The 10356-nt window shown below is 44.6% G+C and overlaps 1 protein-coding gene across 2 annotated transcripts; it reads right to left on the bottom strand.

Moving 5' to 3' along the window:
- Nucleotides 1–1454: 1454 nt before the first annotated feature.
- On the bottom strand, nucleotides 1455–10278 carry CGREF1 (cell growth regulator with EF-hand domain 1). 2 transcript variants are annotated; one of them, XM_074209874.1, is made up of 6 exons: nucleotides 6038–6160; nucleotides 4060–4134; nucleotides 3313–3378; nucleotides 3143–3213; nucleotides 2879–3003; nucleotides 1455–2671 (listed from the first exon to the last, which is right to left on the bottom strand). In XM_074209874.1, coding segments are annotated over exons 1-6 (981 nt in total). In that variant the 5' UTR covers nucleotides 6040–6160; the 3' UTR covers nucleotides 1455–2029. The 2 variants fall into 2 exon arrangements, with proteins under 2 accessions (XP_074065975.1, XP_074065976.1); XM_074209875.1 differs by lacking the exon at nucleotides 6038–6160 and adding an exon at nucleotides 9464–10278 and having other exon boundaries at nucleotides 1456–2671.
- Nucleotides 10279–10356: the final 78 nt, after the last annotated feature.

Here is a 10356-nt window from a genome sequence, read left to right as displayed (position 1 = left end):
ATTCAATCTAAGACTGGAGGCTCTGGAAATGTTGCATGTAATGCTCTGAGATTCATCCTGGCTGGAATAACTTCATCCACAGATCAACGCTACCTACAGATGAAAAGCCTGGGTATATTCTCTATGCCAAGGACTCATGGCAGGCTCTAGGGCACATTCTTTTTTTTTTTGTTTGATATCTAAAATTCCAGGGAGGGGAAAAAAATTGATTTGCATTTACATGGCATTTTCCTTCACTAAAGTAGAACACTACCTATGATACAGAGAGGGTCAGGGATCCCCCATAGGCTAAACTGGGGGAGCACAAATTCCTACCTCTCCCACCAACATGAGCACATTTCCAGGAGAAGCTTAGAAACTCTGCTGTTCAATGTCCAGCCTGGCTACTTTTGGACACTCATCTGCAAGCAGTCACAGCTCCCCTTAAAGGCTGTCCTCCAGGTAGGAGAGGCTGCCACAATATCCCAGGTCCCTGAAATGTCATGGCTCACATTCATATACCACTTTAAAGTTTGCAAGGAGCTTGACATCTCATTTGAATTCCACACCCACCATAGAAGATGGGCACTAAACTGAGCTAAAAGAGATGAAATTACTTGCCACACAGCTAGTAAATCTTTGAGGTAGGATTTGAGCTCAGGTCCTCATTACTCCAAATCCAGAACTTTATCCAGATCCCAACTGACCTGCCTGGATGGTAAAAAGTAACCCCATATTGTCCCCATCCCTGAGTGGTCCAGATGTTTGTTCTCACCCATCCAAGAAGCCTATTGGAACTCAGATGGTGATTTCCTGAATGGAGCTTGGAGTTCAGTAGCCCTTCAGTTCTCCATGGGATAAAAGAGCCCTGTTATCTCCTAGGACCTTAGATCAGTCCCAGGTCATCATTGATTCTAAGGTGAACCTGGGCTGGTTTGACCTTGACAAACTTGGTTCTGATCAGAAAGTGTGTAGAAGCCCCCACTACAGACAGAACTTAAGGAGTTCTACCCTCTCTGCCTTCAAATCTCTTCCCTACTGGCCTGTCCTACCTCAAGCCCCACCATCAGAGTCCCTTCTTTATAGTGATGTGTCTAAAAAACAACCCAAGGTATTGAAAAGAGACTGAATTGAGAAGTTCATATTTAAACTTTCTCTTGCACCCACTAAGTATCTGGATGATCTTGTCCAAATCACTTATGTGGTTGAGCCTCAATTTATCTATAAAACAAGCTTTATTAACTTTAAGTGAGCCACTATTCTTCACTCTGCAGAGATGTTGTGAGCAAAGCACATTATATGTTGTTAGCTCTAGAAATCTGGGATATCATTAGAAGTGTTGAAAGGAGGGACACATGAACATGGATTTAAGCTGAGAACACTGGGAACACTGAGGCAGGACAGGTGAGGTTTGAAAGGGAGAAAATGGGCTCAGGGAGGGATGGTGGACACCCAGAGGTAGCGCAAGTTCAAGGAAATAAGAGAAAAGGAAGAAAAGGGATTGGAGAGTATTTATTGGCAACAAAAAGAAATTTCTTGTTTCACAGGTTAGTCTAGGGCTAGCCTAGCTCAGACTCTGACTTTTATATAGTGTTCCAAATTACAAAGAAACTATGGGTCTGTGTATCATAGAATTACTTAGAGCCATTTGCCTACCTACCCTTTTACCAAAGCCCTTCACCCATGTATCAAACTGATTCACTTGGGCCATATGAGTAGCCAAGTGTCCATCAGCAAACACTATTCAGTTCTTGGTCATTCAGCACAAGCTCATGGGCACTGTGCCCAGATCCAGGTGCTACCTGCATTTTTTGGGATGACAGTTGAGTTTCAGAGTAGGTTATCATTATTAGTTAACTTGAACTCTGGGTTCTCCATGTACCAAATGAAGGGCTGTCACCATGTTAGGACCAAGAAAAGAGTGGGCTGAGACAAAGTGCCCTAGGGAAGCACCAGGAACTTTTTGTTCCCTGCCTGTCACACTGAGACACCTCTCTGATGTCTCCATGTGAGCCTGAGGCTTCCAGCACTGTGACCTAATCCTGAAGGCTCACATTTCATCATTCTCCAGCTGAACTGCATGACCTTCAAACTCACCTGGAAGCTCCCTAGGCTCCAAATGGTCTCCTAGCTCGAGGGTTCCCACTTCATCCACAATAATCTCCATCCCTTCTCCAATCTCCCCTAAAGGACCCTTGACCTCTTCTCCAGCTTCACTTTGGTATATCACTTCCCCTCCAGGGCCTCCTATGGCTTCCTCCAAGCTCCTGGCTTCCTGCTCAGGGTCTGTGACCTTCCTTCCATTCTCCTCTTCAGGACTTATGGCCTCCCCCAGGTTCTTGGCCTCTTGCTCAGGATCTGTGACCATACCATCCTCCTCTCCAATACCTGTGGCCTCCCCCAAGCTCCTAGCCTCCTGCCCAGGATCCACATCCTTTTTTCCATCTTCCCCTCCAGGGCCTGTGGCTTCCTCCTGGTTCATGGCCTCCCTAGTGTCTTGTTCTAATAGCTTTATAGCCAACATGACAGGACTGTCGACAAGTTCTGAGTCTTGGGGAGGCAAAACAGAGGATTCTAGTGGATCCTTGGGTCCCAGAACATCTCCAGGGAGGGTGAGCAGTTCTGCAGGTGTCACCAGTCCATCTCTGTCCAAGTCCTGAGTTTCCAGCACTTTGTCCACAACTTTGATCACCTGTAACACAACCAGGTTGGTTTGTTGTCATTGCCAGGCCTCAAACCTGCTGGACCTTGGAACAATTTAAAGATGTTCCCAGGATCATCATCACTAACCTCCCTGGGTTTCACCATAACTACCCAGAGCCCTAGAGAGCTATGGACAGGTACCAGAGCTAGAAAACAGAAAGTTCTCTAGCCAGGTACCTCAAATAGTTGTTCTTACCTGACTTGTAGAAGATGAAGCATGGGCTTGAGGAAACAGAGCTTCTTTCAGCATAGCCAAAAGCTCCAGGCCATCCAGCTGTCCACTCTGGTCAAAGTCGTGAAGTGCAAAGAGATATAATAGGACTGCGGAAGAAAGGCTGAATTAGGGGAGGTGCTGGGATGAAAGAGGACAAGATTGTGGAGGGGTCCAATGACTCCCCACCCTAGGTCCTTTGGGACACTCAGGTAAGTCTTTTGTCTATCTTTATGGACCCAAGCTCACCCTGTTCTCGACTCAGTTGTTCCGGGTCTCCAGGAGCCTGCCCTAGTCCCTTCAGGTAGTTCTTTAGCAAACTATTGGAAGAACAGAAAATTAGACCTCAAGCTTCTAGCCCCAGGGCCTGCCCTCTGGGGTATCCCCTTTCTCCCTGTACCATACCCCAGTTTACTCACCCAAATTGTTCCTGGTCTGACTGAAAGGGGTTAGATGGCAGATACAGTCTGGCTTCAGCCTCAACCCTGCAGAGAGAAGCAAAGGAACAACAGTTTACTGTAAAGTTACCCTCCTGAGGCCCCCTCAATTTGCCTCAGGGTGTTTACCAAGTCCCTTAACCAAAGGGAGCCAAAGATACTTCTCAGCATAAAAAAAAGTGAATGAAAAATGATTCCCTCAAAAAGATCCCTAGAAACAGGGACCCAGGAAAAAGGACATAGCAGCCCACAAGAGCCTTTCTTGCCCATCAAGGGAGAGTTCATTCTGAGGCCTGGGGTTTGCATCCCAGTTCTACTTCTTTCTACCTGGGTGATCTCAGACAAGTCACTTAATCTCTTTGGGCCTCAGTTTCCCCATTGTAAAAATGAAGGTGCCCTCTAGGTTCCTTCTAGCTTTAGAGTATGTATTCCCTTCTTTTTTGCAGCTACCTGGTGATCATACTCACATACTGTGTGGGTGTGGGTGAGTCTCTCTTTCTCAATGGTGGGGGTGGATAAAGAGAATGAAAATAAGGGCTGCCTTCAGGTCTATAAGATTCAGAGGAAATATTAGCCAACACAGTTTTGCTGCTGACATGCACTCGGAGGAGAACCTCCACTGACGTAGTTTGGCAACTTGACCTTCTCAGGTGCTCCCCATGTTCTCCCTGCTCCCAGCCCCACAGCTTTGCCTCCCTCTTCCCACAGGTGATACCTGCCCCTACTTACCTGGTAGCCCCATCCTTGGGAGCAGCCTGACCCATGGGTACCAGCCACAGCAACAGTGATAAAGACAGCATCTTCCTGAAGATGAAACCAAAGATCAGAGAGTCAGGAAGTAGAGGGTTTATCCCTCTACTGTCAGTGTGGTATAGTGAAAATGGCATAGTGGATTTGGAATCAAGAGAAATTTGAGTTCAAATCCTACCATATAGACATTAGTTATGTGATTAGTGAACAAGTCTTTTAATAGTCTCTCTGAGCTTCACTTTCCTCATCTGTAAAATGGGAATAGTAACTTCTATAGTGCCTAACAGGAACATTGTAATGTAAAAAACACTTTATAATCTTAGAGTGCCATAACAATATTATTACTATTATTCCTCCCAGGGGCCAATTACAGCATTGTCCTTGGTAGAGAATAAGGTACCCAAGGGAGGAACCACAGAAAGTTAATGCTGGAAGAGTCCTTTAAGACCCCCAGTTCAACTCCCTCTTTTTACAGCTAAAGAAACCAAGGCTCTGAGATGAGAAACTTGGATGAGATAATCCCCAAAGGTTACACAGCTAGTTAGTAGCAGAGAAAGGAATAAAATGTCTTCTGACTTGAAGATCAACACCTTTTCTAAAGCTTTTTCACTGCCACCAAACCATTGGATACTTACCTACTTTTCCGCTCTTACCATACACTTGTCTTTCTTCTAGATAGCTTTTTTTTAAAGGTTTTTTTTTGCAAGGCAAATGGGGTTAAGTGGCTTGCCCAAGGCCACACAACTAGGTAATTATTAAGTGTCTGAGAACCAATTTGAACCCAGGTACTTACTCCTGACTCCAGGGCCGGTGCTTTATCCACTACGCCACTACGCCACTACACCACCCCTCATACACTTATCTTTCTTGGGGGTTCCTCAGCCCCTATGCCCAACCATTCTGTTCCTGGGGTAGAAGAACCCAAGAACAGAGTAGGACAGAAAAAAAGAAAAGAAATGCACAGACATCAGGGGAGAAAAAGAGATAGAAAGACCTAGTTAGTAAGCCAAAGACAAACAAACACAGAAATTAAGAGAGAGATGAGTTTATCTGAGAGAGAAAAAAATGAGAAGCAAAGACAAACTATCACTACTGTAAGAAACTGTGATAGAACCAATAATCTCTAAATTTCCATTCACTTTTAATTTTCTAGGACTCAGGAACATCTGGGCTTGAAGTCTGCCTCAAGACATTCACTAGTTGTGTGTCATTTTCCTTATCTGTAAAATGGGAGTGATGATAATAGCACCCACTCCCTGTGTTGTTTTGAAATTAAAATGAGATAATTGTAAGAGCACTTACAATTAATTACACAGAGACTGGCACATAGTATTAGCTATTATTATTGTTCCTGTTACTACTATCATTTTTACAAAGACAAAAATGAAATGCTTTACCCTAAAGGAGTTCACGTAATATTAAGAAGAATTAATAAAATTGTACTTGGGAGAACAAATATAATGTTATATAACTGATAACTGAACATATTCCTAATTAATGGGATGGGGGAAGGAGGTAGAATTATAGAGACAGAGTTCTCTATCACTGGAGATGTTCAAGCCAAGGGTAGATCTCAGTGATGTCATAGAGTGAAAACAATAGGTACAAATTGGAATAATACAGTATGAGCAAGAGACTGAGACTTGGTGGTAGACCTATACTCTGACCTCTTTCTGTGGAGAACTGTGTTCTAGTCCTTTGCAAAGAGGCATGTGTTACCCAGACTCTTGATAGAGTAATTCCTTGATCCCTAAATGACCAGAGTTGGGACAAAAACGACTGTATAGTCAGGATGGGAATCCCTCCCCTCAGCTGGGGAGGAGTTTACATCATATTAAGGGACTGAGGGCTAGAGGGAAATTCTACTCTTTTTTGGGACTCTGCTAGCTCTTTTCTGGACATTGGTAGGTATAAGGGGTAGAGAGGAAGGTAAAATATGACTCAAATAGTGACTTACATAACAGTAAGAACAGTTGTTTGCCCTACATGACGTTGAGTCCCTGGGTCTCTTCATTCACCCTTGAGTTTCTTCTCTAAGCCCAGTTGGGAATCTGAAATCTTGAGAGATGGGATTTCTAGCCTTGGCAGCTATCTCCCAAAGACAGCTAGGGACCCCAATGTTGGCCCTCTATCCACAATGACACTATGACTATGACTTGTTTTCCCCAAATACAACTTTAGTTTTTGAAGAGCTATTTTTTTTAAAATTTCCATGAGAAAAAAAGACATAACTGTTCTGCTTGTTGATTGCTAGGAGCAGTGGTTGTTACTAAAGATGAGTTACACTTCCTAAAAGTAACCCTTCCCACCCCAACCCCCAATTAAGGAATGGTCGGAAATATGACAAATGGCAAAGCAATATTTCAATTATTCAAATATTCAACTGGGTCTGTGATTTCATCATTTTGTGAGTTCAACAATGCAGAGTACAACTCCTCCATGCCTGTTCCTTCTCCTCCATGGTTTCCCGAAAGTTGTCACAAAGTGTCTGCCCAAATGATAGAGGACCTAATTTTCTCCCATCAGAAAAGTATTAACTAGTAGAATACATTGGCTGTCCTTGCTCTATCATCTGACCCTGCAATAGATTTTTGGTCTTTTTAAAATGATGTCTCTTACTCTTATCCTTTCTTTAATAGTTGAATTTTATTTTCTTTTCAGTTCAAATCCTCTCCTTTTTCTCTCTCCATTCTGTCCCCAACCCATCATCAGTATTACGGACATGCAAAACAAATTTCCACAACATCAATGCTCCAAGAAAAAGAAAAAAGAAGAAAATATGCTACAGTTTGCACTTTGAGTTCATTAGTTCTCTTTCTGGAGGTTCATAGCATGTTTCATTCTGAGTCCTTTGGAACTGTGATTGGTGGGCATGTGGATCAGAGCTACTATGTTTCAGAGTTGATTATCTTTACAAGATGGTGGTTACTGTATAAATTGTTTTCTTGGTTCAGCTCATAATCCCTCTAGGTTTTTGTTTCACTCTATTCTCTCTGCTAGAAATGCCCTTCTCATCCTCATCAGTGCTCAGTGCTTCAAAGTCTGACTCAAAAGGCATTTTTGGATTATCCTTTATGACACTCCTTTCATTCCATCTTGCACTCTAGTCATTTATGGAGACCTTATCTTCCCTACCAGGTTTCAAATTTACTTTAAACTAAAGGGAGCTATAACTAATTTATTTTTAAATTCTCTGTAGGGTCAGTTCTCAACTCGAATTTATTTTATAGACAGCATTTTAAAGATTCAGAATCATAGATGCTCAATCACTCAATAGAATATATAAAGGGCCTATGTGCTAGGTATTATTCTAGCCATTGGTATACAAGGACAAAAATGAAATAATATCAGCTCTCAAAGAGATTGCATTCTAAAGCACCTGAGGTACACACAATATACTTATTAAAGTAGATGCAAAATAAATATAAGGGAGTTTGGGGAAGGAAGGCACTAGTAGCTGAGTGGGGTGGCGGACAGGAAAGGTTTTATTTAAAAAGTAGTGCTTCAACTGAGAGCTTTGGAAGAAATTATGGATTCTGAAGGGCAAATGGCTCTGTATAGAGCACTAAGCCTGGAGTCAGGAAGACCTAAGCTCAAATCCAGCCTCAGACACTAGCCATGTGACTTGTGGCAAGTCACTTAACTTTGCCTCAGTTTCCTCATCTGTAAAAAAGACCTGGAGAAGGAAATGGCAAACCACTCTGATATCTCTGCCAAGAAAACCCCAGGGTTTTCTGGAATTCAAATGCAGCCTCAGACACTTGACATTAGCTGTGTGACCTTGGGCAAGTCACTTAACCCTGATTGTCTCACATTTAGGGCCATCTCCAGTTGTCCTGATTCGTATATGGTCATTGCACCCAGATGACTCTAGAGGAGAAAGTGAGGCAAGTGATTTAGCACAGCACCCCCTCACCCAAATCCAATTCATTTGCTTGTCATGACATCACCTCCCTGAATGTCAGGATCCTCTTGAAGAACAAAGGATAAATATTATTTACTAAGAAAACCTCAAATGGGGTTATGAAGGGTCAAAAATGACTGAACAACAAATGGATTCTAAAGGTAGTAGGTGAGGAACAAGTACATTCCAGACATGGAAGATAGGAAAATCATTTTAATAGCCAGGTGGAGGATGACTTGGAGAGGGGAGAGAGAATTGGTGCAGGGAGACCAATGAGAAGGCTATTGCAATAGTCCAATTGAGAAGTTATGATGGCTTGAAACTCAGTAATCTTTTTTATAATATCCTTGATAGGCATTCAAGAAGTGGCACATCATAGAATTGGGTTTCTAATTATTTCTGAATTAAGCTCTGCCTTCTCATAACTTCTATTCACTGGTCCTAATTGTCCTCTGAAACGTCTTATTTCTGTATATGAGACCACCCTTCACATATTTGAAGTCAGTGATTTTCATATAATTGTTTACATCATTGTTCTTCAAATCCTTTAAATGTTTCTCATATGACCTAAAGTGTCAGTGAACCTCAAAGGTGGATTTGTAGTCAGGAAGAAGTGAGTTCAAATCCTATCTTAGACACTTTTGTTGGTTGTTATTGCTCAGTCATTTCAGTTATGTCTAACTCCATTTCCTTCTATGACTCATTTTTACAGATAAGGAAAGTAAGGCAGATAGGATTAATCAAGTTGTCCACAAAGCTTAGTGGCATTTGAACTTAGCTCCTCTAGATTCTGGGGCAGGTATTCTATTCACTCTGCCAGCTAGCTGCCCTTAGACACTTACCAGTTCTGTGACTTTGGGCAAATTACCAAACCTCTTTCAGTCTCAGTTTCTTCAGTTGTAAAATGAGATTAATATAGCACCAACTTCTCAGTTGTCATGGGAACCAAGTGAGGTAATCTATGTAAATCGTTGCAAACCTTAAAGTATTATATCTGCTTTTATCTGGTGTTCAGCTCCCTTCCATTATCCTCCCCAACATGGATCACCCGCCTCTGAATATACTGTAAGCTTATCAATGTCTGTCTTCATGCGTGGACCCCAGAAGGAGAAACAGTGCTTCCTTTCTGATCAAACAATTCCCAGAAGAGGATGAGGCTATCACTTCCTTGTTCTAAATCTTTTATTCAATTAATTCAAGCTAGTATTTTATCAATTGGGATGTTTCCTCAGCGGCATCACACTATATTAGCCTTATCTTATGATACAAGGTTCCCGGACTCAAACCTTCATCACACCGAAGAAGGGACCACACAGACCCTGGCTCTGCCTTTCCCTGTCACTGTCATTGTCACAGTCACTCTTATTCTGGTGGCGGACCCTCTCCCAACTAGACGTTGGAACCCTTCCCTTCCCACATTCCTGCGCGCAGCCCGGCCCGCTGCCCAGCCGTGGGACTCCGGACCAGCCCCAGACTCACCTGCTGCCAGGGCTCCCGTGCAGGCCGGACAAGGGCTCCTCGGCTTTGTCTCGCCCGCCGCGTCCCCGCCCCAGGTCCGCTCCACGTGGCCGCTCCACGTCGCCAAGCCTTTCCCTCCCTCTGCGGGCACGGGCACGGGCACGGAGCCCCGAGGCAGAGGCAGAGCGGGAGGCTCCAGCAGACCTCTGGTCCACAGGGCATGGGAAGACAGCCCCACCCCACCCCACGCAGCCTGCATCCTGGGCATCCCATCAGTCCATTCCTCCCTCCAACTTCCCAGCTCCCCCGAGGGGCGTGTGGGGGGGATGTTGTATTGGGTATCTAATAACCCTATGTGCCAATGAGCTTGAGAGACAGGAGACAAAGGGAACTGGCGGGGCGGGGGTGGGGACAGGTAACTGTGTCCCTCGCTGGGCGTACTTCGTGGGGGAGGCGTGTGCTGGGTGGGCAACCATAGGACAGCAAGGCGGGGGCCGTTGCTGATGGAAGTGCACCGAAGGCTCGTATCTCTCTGTGGTGTCTGCACTGTGTATGTGAAGAAAAGCGTGTAGTGGGGCCGTAATTATTCGTGGCTGCGTCTGTGGTACAGATGGATGTGGAGCCGGATTCCGTGGGGGATGTACGGGCTGCGTAAACACCACTATCAGAGAGAGAGCGACCACTATCAGAGAGGAGCTACGGGGGGCGAGCGGCAGGGGCTTCTGTGCGTGCCTGAGGGAGGGGCTTCTGGAGAGTGTAGTGATCCTGCGGCTCCGTGGCTCTGGCGGGTGCAGCCCCCGCCGCTGGGTGGGAGTGATGGGCGCGTGGGGGAGGGGCGGGAGGAAGAAGAGGGAGGAAGATGGGACAGGTGAGGAGGTGGGGAGGAAGAAGAGGGGCTGGGGGAGAGACAAAGG

This window comes from Macrotis lagotis, chromosome 1 (assembly GCF_037893015.1).
Source record: "Macrotis lagotis isolate mMagLag1 chromosome 1, bilby.v1.9.chrom.fasta, whole genome shotgun sequence".
Classification (NCBI taxonomy): Eukaryota; Metazoa; Chordata; class Mammalia; order Peramelemorphia; family Peramelidae; genus Macrotis; species Macrotis lagotis.
This window is presented reverse-complemented; position numbering and strand designations above follow the sequence as displayed.

What these genes read in the sequence shown, in the direction of transcription:
- CGREF1 (XM_074209874.1), bottom strand. An exon ending in TCAGACCAGGAACAATTTGG is followed by an intron (nt 3,214 to 3,312) that starts GTGAGTAAACTG and finishes TTCTTCCAATAG; the next exon opens with TTTGCTAAAGAACTACCTGA. An exon ending in ACAACTGAGTCGAGAACAGG is followed by an intron (nt 3,004 to 3,142) that starts GTGAGCTTGGGT and finishes TTTCTTCCGCAG; the next exon opens with TCCTATTATATCTCTTTGCA.